General features: G+C 42.8%; 1 protein-coding gene across 4 annotated transcripts in view; it reads left to right on the forward strand.

Annotated features, from left to right (window-relative positions):
- Positions 1–16,040, forward strand: part of LOC141106378 (membrane-spanning 4-domains subfamily A member 4D-like) — a 53,455-nt gene that overhangs the window by 18,220 nt on the left and 19,195 nt on the right. For all 4 annotated transcript variants that reach the window (XM_073597110.1, XM_073597111.1, XM_073597112.1 and 1 more), the window contains 2 exons: positions 4,377–4,718; positions 11,730–11,840. In XM_073597110.1, coding sequence (XP_073453211.1) covers positions 4,389–4,718; positions 11,730–11,840 — 441 coding nt within the window. In that variant the 5' untranslated portion in view covers positions 4,377–4,388. The remainder of the gene's footprint in view (positions 1–4,376; positions 4,719–11,729; positions 11,841–16,040) is intronic.

Here is a 16,040-nt window from a genome sequence, read left to right on the forward strand (position 1 = left end):
CAAAGTGTGCATGTGTCAATGACATCGGCGCAAGCATATATTGTAAATATCCCCTAAACCGTGAAGGTTTGGGAGATATTTCCAGCACCTACAGGTAAACTTAAGGCTACTTTCACACTGGGTCGTTGGGGGCGTCGGCGGTAAAGCGCTGCTATTTTTAGTGGCGTTTTACCGTTGTTTTTGTGGCCCTTTTGTTTTTGCGGCCTCTAGCGGGGCGCTTTTAACCTCCGCTAACAGCCGAAAAAGTGTTAAACGCTTTGCCGGCAATTCGGCAATTTTTGGCATCCTGCCAGCGCACCGCTCCAGTGTGAAAGCCCTCGGGCTTTCACACTGGAGAGACAGGAGAGGCTCTTTGCAGGCGCTATTTTTAGCGCTATAGCACCTGTAAAGCGCCTCAGTGTGAAAGCAGCCTTAATATAGGCTTACCTGTAGGTAAAAGTGGTTGAACAGGGTTTACAACCACTTTAAACCCCATTGAAAATCTGTGGAATGACTTTAAGACTGCAGTTCACAAACGGGAACAATCAAATTTAACTGAACTTGAGCAGTTCTGCAAAAAAGAGTGGGCAAATATTGCAAAGTCTAGATGTGCAAAGTTAGTAGAGACATATCCCAACAGACTAAAGGCTGTAATTAAAGCAAAAGGTGGTACTACAAAATACTGACGCAAGGGGGTGATCCTTTTTCCAACTCGGTGATTCTATTTTTATTTTATTTTTTAATGACATGTTGGTATTATAATACCAACATGTCAGAAAATATATTTCTCACTTGGATATTATAAGTTGCACTGAGTAAATACAGCTGGATGAAACAAAAACCGTGTCTGTCTTCATTTCAGGCTGCAAAGCAACAAAATGTGATTATTTTGTTAAGGGGGTGATTATTTTCTATAACCACTGTAGACAATTTTTTTTTGATGGAGTATGGATGGGTTAAAATCCCTGTAAAGTTGTTTTAATTTTTAGGAGGTAAAAAAAGTGCTCTCTGTTTTAAAAAATGTGGAGGGAATGATTATTCTTAGGCAGCTCTCCCAGGAGTGGTGAACAAAGGTCAGCTCTGCGCTGGAGCAAGAGCTGGGTATGCAGGAAAGAAAGTGCCAAAAGCAGATTTGAAATTGGACTTTATATATTTTATTCCTACTCTTATGCTATACTAAGCCAAGGAGTTTGGGGGTTCAAATGGTCTTCCTTCATCGGGGAACTAGGAAGGCAGGTGCAGATACAGACACAGATATTAAAAGTATAGCTATTATATATAGTATAGTAGTACTATAGCAAAAAATAAAATAAAAAATGAATATCTACACACATATATATATATATATATATATATATATATATATATATATATATATATACACTGTATATATTTGTAGAATAAATAGATAACATGTTGAATGAATTCAAAGAGTAACAGTAGAATTAAAAATTATTGTCTGTGTCCTCACTGCGAAGAGTCACCCTTTTACAGTTGTCAGCAGACCAAAAGGTGGGGGGGGGGGAACTCTTCCAATGGAGTCACCTGTTCTGGTGACAACTACCTAAGGTGGAAATTCCCCTTTTAGGTTGTAGATATTTCCTTTGACTTCTATTGTGTGTCTCCATAACAGGAAGGTAAGTGATATTGCCCCAGTGGGACACAGGCAGCAAAATATAAGTTGACTAGTCTTAAAAGTGATTGTAAAGCTTTCATTTTTGATTAAAATAATTAACATGTTATACTTACCTGCTCTATGCAGTTGTTTTGCACAGAGCAGCCTGGATCCTCCTCTTCTCGGATCCCACGCTGACACTCCTTTCGGGTGCCCCCACAGCAAGCAGCTTGCTATGGGGGCACCCGAGCTGAGCCTCTGCTCTGTGTGTCCATTGACACTTTGAGCCGTGGTTCGGCCCTACCCCCTCTGTCTCCTGATTGGCTCACTGGCTGCCGATAGCCAATCAGGAGTGCGAGTCCCTGGAGAGACAAGGCTATCGTGGACATCACTGGAATGAGATGGGACTCAGGTAAGTATGGGGGGGGGGGGGGCTACTGCACACAGAAGGATTTGTACCTTCATATAAAGAATGCATGAAGGTAAAAAACCTTGCGCCTTTACAACCAGTCTTCCTTAATCAGAATTAAAAAAACCTTTTGACTTTATAAACGCTGCAAAGTTACTGTGACACTTTGTGGTTGCTGTGCAGCTGCTGGGAAAGGGGTACCTACCTTTTCAATAATCTCACAAAAGATAAAGCTATGCCTGATTCTTTGGTTTAAAGGACAAGTTCATCTTTAGCAACATGTTACACCCATATCAGTGGCGGAACTATAGGGGTCTCTGCAGTCGCACTTGTGACTGGGCCCCCTCGTTCTGCTACTGTGTGGGGGGGGGGGCAAGACCCGACATCTCCCCCTGGCTGCACCTCTGGCTGTCTATTTAACATGTAGGGGGGGAGGTGGGAGGCGGCGATCGGCAGCTGTATGGTGCCCGCGAGCCATGGGATCTCCCTGGGGCTAGTAGTTCTCTCTCCGAATGTATACAGTGGAGAGGGGAGGGGCCTCTGACCCAAGCATGTATTAGCTTCACTCTTCAGTGAGTCGCTCTGCTTCTACACTCTTGATACATGCCCGGGTGAGAGGCCCCTCCCCTCTCCACTGTATATATTCAGAGAGAGAACTACTAGCCCCAGGGAGATTCTGCCGCCCATGGACACCATAGAGCTGCCGATCGCCGCCTCCCACCTCCCCCCAGGTGGGGGGTACAGAGATGTGCTGGGGGTCAATGGTGCACAGCGGAGACCATCCAGGTACAGGGGAGCCTCTGGAAGGGGGAGTGACTGTCTGGGGACCCTAAAGTAAGGGGGGCTCTCCGGTGACCTTAAAGTAAGGGGGGCCCTCCGGGGACCCTGATGTAAGGAAGGCTCTCTGGGGACCCTGATGTAAGGGGTGCCCTCTGGGGAACCTAATATAAGGTGGGGCCCTCTGGAGACCCTGATGTATGGGGGGCTCTCTGGGGATCCTAATGTAAGTAGGGAGGCTTTCTGAGGATCCTGATGTTAGGGGGATCTGCACTCAGATATATAATGATAGTTTATGGGGGGGCGTGTCTGGACGAGCACCGAGGAGGACGCGAGCTAGCTAAGCTCCTCAACAGCGCTCGGAATCTGTTGCCATCCGGACACCAAACTACCTCCTGAGGCCCCATCACCTCTGTACAGCCTCCCGGACCCCCCCTGCTACACTCCGGGACGGGTCTTTCCTGGCTCCAGCTGCGCATCTTGACCCGGGCCTACGGATCGCGCCGCGCCGGGGTCCCGGTCGCCATCTTGGGGCCTACTGCCTGCACGGGGCCTCCGGCCTGGCGTCCCTGTGACCCGTGCGCTGAGCGGGCATCTGCCCTGGGTCGGTGGCCTCCCGTCCCACCGGAGATTGCCGGGGACCAGCGGCGGTGATCTGCTTACAAATCCGCAGCTTCTCTTCCCTGAGGCCGGTCGCCATCTTGCAGCCTGTGGCTCGATCGGAGCCTCCGGCCTGTAGTATCCAGGCTCTGGACATCAATCAGAAGCAGACCGGCCTTCTTCATTAACTGGGACACAGTGAGTAACAGCATCCACCTTTTACCTAAGTTGGACACTAGATTCCTCTTCTAGAAGCGGCGCCCACCCGGTCGGGCGGGACCGCTAGGAAAGTCCGCGGCTCCGGCCTACCTCTGGAGGCCGGCGGCCATCTTGGTGCTCCATATACACCCTTTCAGACTCTCTGCCTCACCGAACCTCACTGAAATCCCCTTACTGTTTTCTGCAGCAGTGATTACCCGCTTGTTAATATGAAAGACACCCACTCTCTGTGCAGATCTACAGCTCCTCCTACCCTATGCCCTGCTAAGGATAACATCGACGGTGGGGCGGGAGACCTGTTTTCTATTGTAGCCCTGACAAGGGGGATCTGTTTATTATCACCAAAACACACTGGCTGTCCACATTTCATAGACCTTTTTTTTTTGACAAATACAAATATTTGGACCAATCCCTATGGCTTGGCACTTTCATAGTTTTATTCCATTCAAGCTGATTTTCCTAGGAACCCATGTATGATCTACTGTGAAGATAGGATCTGCCATAGATTCATTTGCAATCATTTTTTTAACTAGTGTTAAAGCATAAAACAGTCAATACATGTAAAGCATCAAAGCGTCTTTATTAGGAATGAGAAGAGTGAGTTCAGCTAAATTGGTTTTAACAGGAAATTCCAGATTTCAAGAGGTGTGTGAGGACTTCAAAGCGTCAGGGGACTAGGGGCTTCCATTTACATGGACATCCCCTTTAACTGTTTTATGAAAATTTGCAAAACTACCTCATGCACAGGTCCTGTTTAATTGTAAATTTTTATTACAGGAAATTTCATAGATGACTTCGCAAGTGAACAATGGTAACCAACAGATCGGAATTCAAGCTTTGGATCAGATAGACCCACCCCCTTATCAATGCATTGCCCCCTCTGAGTATCCCATTTATTCCTCTAATGTTCCTCCTGCCAACCCAGCATGGAACATCTACAATGCAGCACCACAGCCTATTACTGTCACTAACCCTCAACAGTGGAACATTCATCCTGCTGCTACATTGCCTTCTATGGTCCGGTCTCAGAATGTCCTGCCGGGAACTGTTATGCCTCAAAATAGAGATCTAACACTCTTCCAGGAGGCGTTCCTAAAGGGTAAACCAAAGGTAATGGGGGTAAGTCATAATCAAGAGCCATGATTATGTAGTTTGGATCAACGGAAAATCATAATCCAATGAATAAGAATGAAAAAAAAACATGAAGAAATAAATATTAATAAATAAATAAGACATAAATAAAGAAATAAAGAAGAAATTAATTTTATTAGAAAAAAGAGCATTATAATAAACAGGCATTAAGCCCATCTACCATCTCCATTGTAAGTATTATAAAGCGTGTAGAATGACTTTAAATACATTCTAGCAGTAAATATTCACAGTGATTTAACAATTTCCTGTGCATAATATTTTAGGGTTACATAATATAAGAGAACGTAAAAAGAAAAGCGAACAAGGAAAAAAAAAGAGAGACATCCTGGAATACAACTGCCCTATGTAAGGCAACACTAAACCAAGAGCACACACCTTTTTTGTTCTAATGATCCATGAAAAACGTAGCCGACTATTCCATTCTTATAATAGAAACCTTCCAAGCGGCATGTACTGTAGCAACAATCTAAGAGGAACCAACTGTGTGGGTGCGTCTCCCGGGGTGTCCAACCAACATTGTCACATATTCATTACTACTTTTGGTGAATTCCTATGATTATAAGTGTTTCTTTTTCTGAATGAGGATGGTATTGAACTGTTGGATCCACTGTGTACAAGTCGGAGACTGAGTTGATAACCAAAACCTTGCTATCAATTTTCTAGCTAAATAAAGCAGCAGAGAAAGAGCGGTATATATATAGGAGTAGAGTATAGCTCCTTGTCCAGACCTCCCAACAAGCACATCAGCGGCCGATTGGACTTGATATACATGGTTAATAGTTGTTACCACCTGTTTGCAATATCTCACTAGTTTAGGACATTTCTATAGTATGTGTATGAAATCCGTTGTCTTCTTTTTCACTGCAGGTAAATAATGGATCTCATGTAGAAGGAACGTGCCATCTTTGAGTTCTTGATGAAGGAGTGGTGCAGGCTGTCCAACATTGATGGTCTCCCACTTAACAGTTTGTCTCTAGTGCTGGTTTCCCCTTTTAAACTTCTTGACCCATCTGTGCACATTGCTCTTTTCAATGTGTCATTTCACTAAACATTCTGTAGCATTCTGCGGAAGTCGAACAGCAAGCACCTTCTCTTTCATCAAGAACTCATTGATGGCATGTTGCTTCTGCTTGGAATCCATTATTTACCTGCAATGAAAGAGAAGACTACTTGTTCTAGAGGAAGAGTTACTCTACCAACATTTGAGTTTTGAATGGCCTATGTAAGTTAGTAAAAAAGTTATGGCCACATTTTGGTACAGCCCTTGTATTTGTTTTTATTTGTTGATGTAGCACCCTCCTAAGATGGGATGCTAGGTAAATTTAGTTTTTTGGCTTGTTCTGTAATCAGAGGAGCAGTGATTTCTTGCCTCGGTCTGTTCATGGTTTTCCCCTGCCTCTGGGAAGAGCTTCCAGAGCATAGGGAGGGAAATTCAAATGACTGGCCTGAATATTTACTATGCCCTGGCCAATCCCTGGGGAGATGTGCCCAGAAGGTGGTCAGGAAGGCTGCAAAAAGGCTGGATCCCTGGGCAGACTGGCTCTTTCCCATCAGGGAAGGATCTGTGAGTTTCAGAGAGATGATTGCCCCTGAAACATCTTTGGACCAAATGGTGGACTTCACTATCAAGGAATCGAGCCTGAAGAAATGGATGCTCTAAGACTTGTAATGAGAAACCCTGACTGTCTCCCTCTATTAGCTTAATCAGAGGTCCCCAGTTATGAGACTTTAACTATTCTGGAGCTATACTGTATCATGTTTCAAAACTATGAGACTTTACCAGTGCCGGCCCATGCATAAGGGGCACAGGGACTCTGCCGCCCTAATCCATGGGCCCGGCCCCTAATCTACATGCAGGGTGCCGAACGCATGGATTCCAAAGACCACCCCCCCATAAAAAGGGAGCAGCCACCACTGGACTTTACCTATTCCCAAGTAACTCATGTTTCCCAGCTCCCAGAGTTGGACTGTGCTATCTTTACATAAGAAAAGCAGACAGAGGACACTTTTCTCTAATGCCCTGTACACACGACTGGTTTTGCCGTTGGAATAAACTCTGAAGGTTTCTCCGACGGAACTCTGACAGAATTCCGATCAAGCGGTCTTGCCTACACACGGCAACAAGGAGAGGGGCGCCTCTGAGTATAAATCATAAATACATTTTATTAAAACAACAATATCCACTCACATGGAAGTTGGAGAAGTTGCATTAGGGTCGGTTGGCTGGACTGGAGAGATGCGGTGGAACTACAGGTCACAGCGGTTCCTGCAGGGCATGCCAGGTCCAAAGAGGATTAGTTCTTGCAGCCAGGTTCAGTCTCTTGCAGCGAACAGTCCAACACAAAACCTGCTGGGTTGGGAGCCAGGTTATGTCCCAGATGCACAGATAGGGGTTCCAGGGAAGGAAGGGAGAGATGTGTTGGACGCCAGAGCATCCTTTCAGCCGTGCTGCTGCTCACTGATAGAATGGTGTGAAGCCTCTAGGAAGGGAAAAAGGCCGGCCGAGCCGAAGATCTCAAACGAGGCTTGGAGAGCAAGTACAGCGTGGTGCCCGGTGATGACGTCACACGCATGCGACGCGTTTCAGAATAGGCTTGCCATTGGTGGACGAATGGCCGCATTCCTTTGTCAAGCATAGGGAGAGGAGGACACAGTGGGCTTATATAAGCTGAAAAGAGGGGGGGGCGGGGCCGGAAAGTCCGTGATTTGCATAAAAAATAGGTAATGGGCGGCATTAGATGGCAGGGGGGATAAAAACAAAAGGACCTTACAATGACATAGTGCAGAAAAAATAAAAGGGAGAATATATGTATATAATTTTACAACAGGGCTCCAATTAAGACAAAACATTGTGAATAAAACCAGATAAGGTAAGATAAATTCAGGAACAAGCATTTAAAACATCATGAGGAAATAAATCATAAGGTACAGTGCAATAATAGATCAAATAAATATAAATAAATATACAGTAAATACAATAGACTGCCATAAGATGTTATGTATAGAGAGTGGGAGATGACTGTCAAGGATAGGGGATTAATAGTTGTAGTCTGCACCGTCTGGCGTGCAATATGGAATAAAACAATGTAAATTTAATTAATAAATTATAAATTGATCCTGGGACTATGATTACAGAGAATATGGAAATAAACACTGATGGATTTTAGTATTTCAGGGTAAGTGGGGGGAGGGGGGGAGGGGAGATATGTACATATATAAATGTGTGAGGGGGAGATGCACATGCACATGGGGGGTAAAAAAAGGGGGGTAAAAAGAGGGAAAAAAAGGGGGGTAAAAAAGGGGGGGGTAAAAAAAGGGAAAAAAAAAAAACCTACAACTGAGACAAAATTTCATGGTAGCTGTAAAGTGGTAAGAGGAAAGGTTGTTATAGGACTGTGGATATCTCTATTCCTTCATTGAGGCCGCCAGGGGAGAGTACATATAAGCAGTATATCCAAAAAGTCTCTCTGGCGCAAAGCTTTTTGAACCGTTCAGCTTCTGACATGTGTTTAGGGATTTGTTCAATAACCCAAACAGACAGACCGGTGGTAGATTTGTTGTGACACTCGGCAAAGTGCCGAGGGACACTGTGTTTGTCCTTACCACCCTCAATGAGTCGTCGATGCTGGCCGAACCGCTGCCTGAGTGGGCAGATAGTTCGCCCAACATAGATTAACCCACAAGGGCACGTGAGGCCATACACTACAAAATTAGACGAGCAGTTATAGAATTGTTCCAATGTATAAATTCTGCCTTTAGATAGAAAAGATTTTTTGCCATGTTCCACAAACATACAAGTCTTGCAGCGGGCTTTCTTACACTGATACATGCCGACTAGTGGTATGAGGGTGGTGGGGCTGGAAATGGGCTTGTCTATGGGCAATTTACTTGGGGCAATCCTATTTTTGAGACTCGGAGCCTTTCGGTACGTGATTCTGGGTATAAGCGGAAGGGAGGTTTTCAGAAGTGGATCCTGTAGCAGAATGGACCAGTGTTTCTTTAGTATATTTTCCATTTTTTTGTACTGAAAATTGAAGGTAGTGATAAACCTAGTGGAATGATCTGTTATCTCTTTATCTTTTTTGGCAGGTTTGCCTTTAGCGTAATAGTTGCATGCTTGATCAACTAGATCTTTAGGATAGTCCTTGTCGGCAAACTTCTTTTTAAGTTGTATACTCATGGTGTCATAGTCGCTGTCTAGGGTGCAGTTCTGTCGTAGGCGGCAGAACTGACCTTTAGGTATGTTTTGTGTCCATTTTGGATAGTGGCAACTCCTATAGTGCAAATAGGAGTTGCCAGCGGTAGGTTTGATGTGGTTTTTTGCGATAATCATGTTGTCTAAATGACCCAGATCTAAATCTAAGAAGGCCAGATTAGTAGGATCGACAACGTGAGTGAAAGACAAGCCGTATGGATTGGAATTGCAATGTTGGACAAAAAGGGAAACTAGGTCGACAGGGCCATCCCAAATGATGATTATGTCATCAATGTAGCGGCCAAAAAATACAATATTGGCACAGTGGGGGTTGTTTTGTATAATTAAATTCTTTTCCCAATAACCCATCGCCAGGTTGGCGTAGGAGGGAGCGAAATTCGCTCCCATCGCAGTTCCCTTAGTTTGTAGGTAGAAGTCACCATTGAAATCGAAATAGTTATGGGTGAGGCAAAAATTGGTTGCCTCCAAGATGAATGCAGCTTGTCTGGGGTTGATAAAGGGATCTTGTGCGAGAAAAAATTCTAGCGCAAGTAGACCAAAAGAGTGTGGGATTGAAGTGTAAAGTGATGTGACGTCCAGAGATAACCAGAGGTAAGATGGTTCCCACTTGTAAGATGCAAGTAGTTCCAACAAGTGTGAACCATCTCTGATATAGGACGGTAATTGTTTAACAATGGGCTGGAGATATAGGTCAATATATTGACTAAAACCGGTAGTAACACTCTCCATGGCAGCCACTGTTCGCTGCAAGAGACTGAACCTGGCTGCAAGAACTAATCCTCTTTGGACCTGGCATGCCCTGCAGGAACCGCTGTGACCTGTAGTTCCACCGCATCTCTCCAGCCCAGCCAACCGACCCTAATGCAACTTCTCCAACTTCCATGTGAGTGGATATTGTTGTTTTAATAAAATGTATTTATGATTTATACTCAGAGGCGCCCCTCTCCTTGTTGTTGTTTTAGCTTGCTGGACCCTGCTTTTGGTTCCTTTGGTGGCCGCCCTGACTGACCTCTTGTATATACTCCCAGTATATATGCATGAACTTACACATGCATTTTTACAGTTTTCAGTTTCTGGACTAATCGGTTTTACTTTCAAGGTAACTGTGCTTTGCGCCTTTTTACTTGTATTTGCCTACACACGGTCACACCAAAGTCGGACCGTCCAGAACTTGGTGACCTACAACACGTACGACGGGACTAGAAAAAGGAAGTGCAATAGCCAGTAGCCAATAGCTTCCGTCTCATACTTGCTTCAAAGCATGCGCCGTTTTTGGTCCGTCGGAACAGCATACAGACGAGCGGGTTTCCCGAAAGGAATTGGTTCCGTCGGAAATATTTAGAATATGTTCCATTTCTAGGTCTGTCAGAATTTTCGAAAAAAAAAAAGTCAGATGAGGCATACACACGATCGGTATATACGATGAAAAGCTTTCGTCGGACTTTTTCTGTCGGACATTCCGCTCGTGTGTACGCTCCATAAGTGTATTGGAGTATTGCATACACCCCTTATCCTTCTTCTGTTAAAGTTCTGCAGGCAATAAATCATAAAAATACATCTCCTAGACTGTTTAAAGGATTCGTTTAATTTTTGTTGAAAAAAAAATAATAAATGCACATTTTTTTGCGGGTAAAAAAAAATTAGCTTTTTTTTTTCTTTTTTGGGAGCTTGTAAAGCTATGCAGGTCTCTAGCAGATCTGCCAGTTTATCTGATTGCCTGTACATCCTGTATGGGTAAGCAGATCCAATCTGACAGGAAGCATGAATGAACTACCATGGCGCTCCACAGTGCACAACCACAAAGGCTGCCGGACCTTGTCGTTTTCCATGCACAGAGCCCTGTCAATAAGTGGCGCGGCCAGGCATGCCACGTTTTTTAAAAATTGTGACAGCTGGGAGGGAGAAGAACCCCGTTAGCTGTCACAGCGGGGATGGGGGAGGTGGGGGGGCCAGTCCCTTTATAACATGTTACATGTTACACCCTGAATATGGGTGTAACATGTTACGAAAGGTGAACTTATCCTTTAATGGTGTCCAAGTGAATGGATTGTTGCTTGTGTGACTGGCAGCCACTGTACTACATAGGGAGAACTTGTCAAATTCTCAGCGGCTCCTTTGGAAGGTAACGCTACACTAACACATGATTTAATTGCATGCTGCCCGTAATTCAGTTTTCATTTTGATGGATACATGGACAACATTTTCTGATTGTCTATTATATTGAAATCTATTTATTGTATACTTAGTTCATTTACATCTGCTCTTCAATAAGACTTTACTCTGTAAACTCAGCCCACCACCATTGGATCCTACCTTCCTCTTGAGTACCCTCACAGTATGTTATGCTTTTTTATAATAACGTACTTGTCAATTTCTGAAGTCTTCAGACCAGTAATTTAGCTCGCTGGGTCGTCTTCTTCCGTCTTCTCCCAGCAGTCCTCCAGATGGAGAGATTGACACTGAATGAAGAGGGACAGGGCCATAACATCCTTCATTCATAGTATCCTTTCAGTCTTCCTGAAGACTGAGAACCACTTATGGGCAAAAATTACAGCGGAGAAATGCTCAGGAGTAAAAAATTAGCTTAAGACACGTTTTTTTATTTTTCATCCTAGGAACCCATTGAAATGTAAAAAACTCTTTATTAGTTTGTTATGCTGAATATTTTTTTACTTACTGCTTTTATCTATTCTAACATACAGAATTAATGAAGAAGACATTAAAAAAATTTTATCTAACCAATAATTGTGTTTTTATTTTAGTCAGCACTGGTGGCTTTGGCATTCTTACAAGCTGGAATTGGATATTGTCTATTTTACACTATAGCTAACTTCACATGGAAGAGCTACATTCCATTCTGGGGATTAGTGGTTGTAAGTATCCATATTCACCAAACTGACTATGCTGCAACATTGTACAAAATCTCATCTCTAGAACAGACTTAAACTGGCCATACATGGGGCATTTTATTCAAGAAGTCATACTTTTCATTCATTTTTTTTTTTTTAATCACAAAGCAGTCGAAGACATGAAATGGTGATTTCGAACCTCAAGATGATAGGATCAAAATTGCCCCAATGGAACCTAGCAAGAGAAAAACAGCTTTTGAAAAACCTGTCATATTGTTCTCTCATTTGGATTGTTTTTTAATAACCTTGATTGAAGCTGTCGGTTTAGCGCCTAGTTCAATTAACTGAATTCAAATGGTCAGTTAAACCCCTGAGTGGTAGATTGCATGATTTTAGCTATGTTCGATTCCCTGATGATTAACAGAGGTTGAAATTTCCTGAAAATTGCCATCTGTATGGCCATCTTTAAAAACGTACCACAATTAGGGACCTGAGCTTCACTGGTATCTTAAACCTGATCCCATCATAGAACTTGATGTAAGGGTAACCTCTCTCTCTGATCAGCCATATGATTATGACCACCCACCATAATCCATCTAAGCATGGACTACACTAGACCCCTAAAGGTAAACTGTGGTATCTGGCACCAAGCAGTCAGCAGTAGATCATTTAAGACTTGTCTATTCAGCACATCCCACAGATGCTTGGCTGATTGGCTGGAGATCTGGAGAATTTGGAGGCCAAGTCAACACTTCAAACTTGTTGTTGTGTTCCTCAAACCATTCTTGAATTCATCAGACCAGGCCATCTTTTTCCATTGCTTTAGGGTCCAGTTCTGATGCTCACATGCCCATTTGTATATGCTTCTGACTATGGACACTGGTCAGCATGGCTACCCTGACGGGTCTGCGGCGATACAAGATTAACCACTTCAAGACTGCAATAAGTATATATACGTTGCAGCTTTGAAGTGGTTTATCAGGATTATGACTGTAGATATCAGCCATAACCCCGGTATCGTTTTTTACAGCCGGCGGCTGGCTTTCTCATAAAAAAGCTCTGAGTGGCTCATGAGCCGCTGGAACACTTTCAGAAGCGGCGTGAGGGGAAGTCCCCCTCTCGCTGCATGCCAGTGTCTCTTGGGCTTACCATTTCTGCCGGTTCGCCCGAGAAACGTTCCGATGGTGTGGCAGGCTGTTCTCATAGGCGATTCAAGTTTAGATCCTTTTGTAAACTACATTTTTTAATTTTTTAAACCAAAAGATCAAAATTTGTATTTTTTTGATCATTTGCTTTGTAAGATAAAGAAGAGATTTGGGGTCTTTTTGACCCCAGATCTCTCCATAAAGATAGACCTGTCATCCTTTCTATTACAAGGGATGTTTATATTCTTTGTAATAGGAATAACAGCGATTAAAAAAAAAAAAAGAAAGAAAGTTTGCGTGCATGCAGATGCAAACACATCTGTAAGTTGCGCATGCATATGTAAATGGTATTCGCACCACATATGTAAGGTTTCGCCGCAAACGTTAGAGGGAGAGCAATAATTCTAGCTCTAGACCTCTGTACCTCTAAACAGGTAACCTGTAAAGGCATTTAAAGCATTGCCAATAGGGATTTTTAAGTACCGTAGTGTCCATGAGCAATGCGGACTTTTAAAGCATGACATGTGTTAGGTATCTATTTACTCGGCGTGACATCATCTTTCACATTTTACAAAAAAATTTAGGTATATATTGTGTTTTTATTTTAATTCATTAAAGTGTATTTTATTCCAAAAAAATAGCGTTTGCAAAACGGCTGTGCAAATACCATGTGACATCAAAAATTGCACTGATTGCAATTTTATTCCTTAGGGTCTCTGCTAAAAAAAAAAAAGTATAATGTTTGGGGGTTCTAAGTAATTTTCTAGCAAAAAATACTGATTTAAACTAAAAGTGTCAGAAGTCTGGTGGTTAAACTCTGTGAAGGCCCCTAGGCAGTCGAAACATTCTAGTTTGATAACATTTACCTAAGTAGTGTGCATATTGGTCGCTAGATGAAGATGACCATCACTATTGTAGTAACTAAACTGTAATTTGAACCTGATGTCTCTGGTTTATGTACTTTAACATTAAAGTCTCTGATACAGTATTTTCTCTATAATGTAAAGTGGAGTTACACCCACTTTTACAACTCTTGAGCATCCCTCACTAAACTGTGCACTGTAAACGAATTGGATATTTTTAATTTTTTTTTTCTCAGTACTTACTGTATATCTGCTGTATTCATTTTTCACTTCCTCCTTCCTGGCCACGGCCCATCACATCATTTCCTGTTTGCAATGCCTTCTGGGAAGGAGCGGCAACTTCCTCTGACACTGCAGTTGCTATGGAAACCTAACCTGAAACCTATTACACTGCTTGTGGTGCACTGAGCATGTGCGAGATCTGCAAGGATGAGATCCAGGAAGAAATACAGTATGGCTTCAGATGCCCACACTTAAGATGGCCACGGCCTGCTGTAAGTTTATAATATAACAAACTACTGCTATAAACTAACAAAACAGACCTTAGTTTACAGACTAACCTTACTAGAATACATTAAGCTTGTGTATTATAGGGGTATTTTTATTTAAAAAGTATAATTTCAGCCGGAACACCACTTTAAGTTTTTGTTTCTTTTAGTTGATTCATTTTTGTAAAAAAATTAAGAAAGCTTCATTGTAATTTTCTTTCAAGATTAATTAAATATTATTTTGATCTGTTGTCACTGGACCCTTAAATGGCATGGGCCCATAGGCCGGTGACGACTATTAGATCGGACTACACAGGCCAGCTTTTACTCCCCATGTGCATCGATGAGCCTTGGCTGCTCATGACCCTGTCGGCGGTTTTTCTTCCTTGGACCTCTCTTGGACCACTGCAGACCGGGAACATCCCTCAAGAGCTGCAGTTTTGAGGATGCTCTGACCCAGTAGTCTATCCATTACAATTTGGCTCTTGTCAAAGTCACTCGAATGCTTACGCTTGTCTGCTTTCCACACATTACCTTCAGGGACAACATATTCACTTGCCACCTAAAATAACCCACTCTATTTATTGTAACAAGATAATTCAGGTTATTCACTTTACCTGTCAGTGGTCATAGTGTTATGGCTGATCAGAGTAGATGTTATGGCTGATCTCAGATAGAAAACAACCGGAGATCCGCTGCTTCCAGAAGAATACACATATTGTGAAAAAAAATATATATATACACATTGGGACAAAAACAGGTTTAGGCTTGCAATAAAATATACGTTTTATGGCTATATGAGTAACCCTAACACTGAGCACCCGTGTACCATAGTATTAATCCTTCTACTAACCCTCACATTAATATTCCTTTAACCCTACCTCCCACATTAAAGGGTATACACTTGTAGAATCTCATTGGACATTTTTCATTGTAAGAATATTCATTTCTTTTCTAATCATTAGTGGGGTCAAAGGACCTGTCGTTTTTGACCACAGTGATGAGAAATTTCGAAGGAGCAGGATGACAATTTTTCTTTAATGTAAGAATTTCTAAAGGTATATGTGACAGATATTGTTTGCTTTCGATTTTGGAATTAATGGACTTTACCTAACAAAAAACACAATCAAATATTGTGACAGACAGCCCCTGTCAGTGGTAGATGGAGTGTATCTGCTACACCGAATGTTAAGTTTCATAAGATAAATGGGTGGCAGTGAGAGGTCTGTAGCAGGATGCTAGGGGCCACTGGCCACACCTTGCTCCCCACCTGGGGTTTAATTGGTCTTCCCTGGGTTAATCAGGGTTGGTGCAGAGAAAAGAGATATGCAGGCTGTGAGGGAACATGCAGGACTGTAGTAGACCCTGTGAGGTCTATTTAGTAGCTGGGAGGTTTATATTGATGGACTTTTGCTTTAAGACTATGTTTTCTATCCCGGTAATCCTTTTTTGTTTTGCTGTATATGCTGACCAAATAAACACGGGCAGGAAGCCTTTAGCCTTACGCATGGCTGGATTACCTCTCTGCGAACTTGAAGCTGACCTCCCACAGTATTTTCTAATGACTTTCGAATGTTCACATTTTCCTTAGAATGTCCTTATGAAGTTACATTCGAAATTCTACTAGTGTCTACCCGGCTTAAAGCGGTTGTCAACCTCTGACATAAAATATGAACACAGCATAGCCCTCTATAGTGTATACTTGTCTCGATCCAAAGTATGTGAAAA

Source organism: Aquarana catesbeiana, linkage group LG08 (assembly GCF_042186555.1).
Source record: "Aquarana catesbeiana isolate 2022-GZ linkage group LG08, ASM4218655v1, whole genome shotgun sequence".
In the NCBI taxonomy this organism is placed as follows: Eukaryota; Metazoa; Chordata; class Amphibia; order Anura; family Ranidae; genus Aquarana; species Aquarana catesbeiana.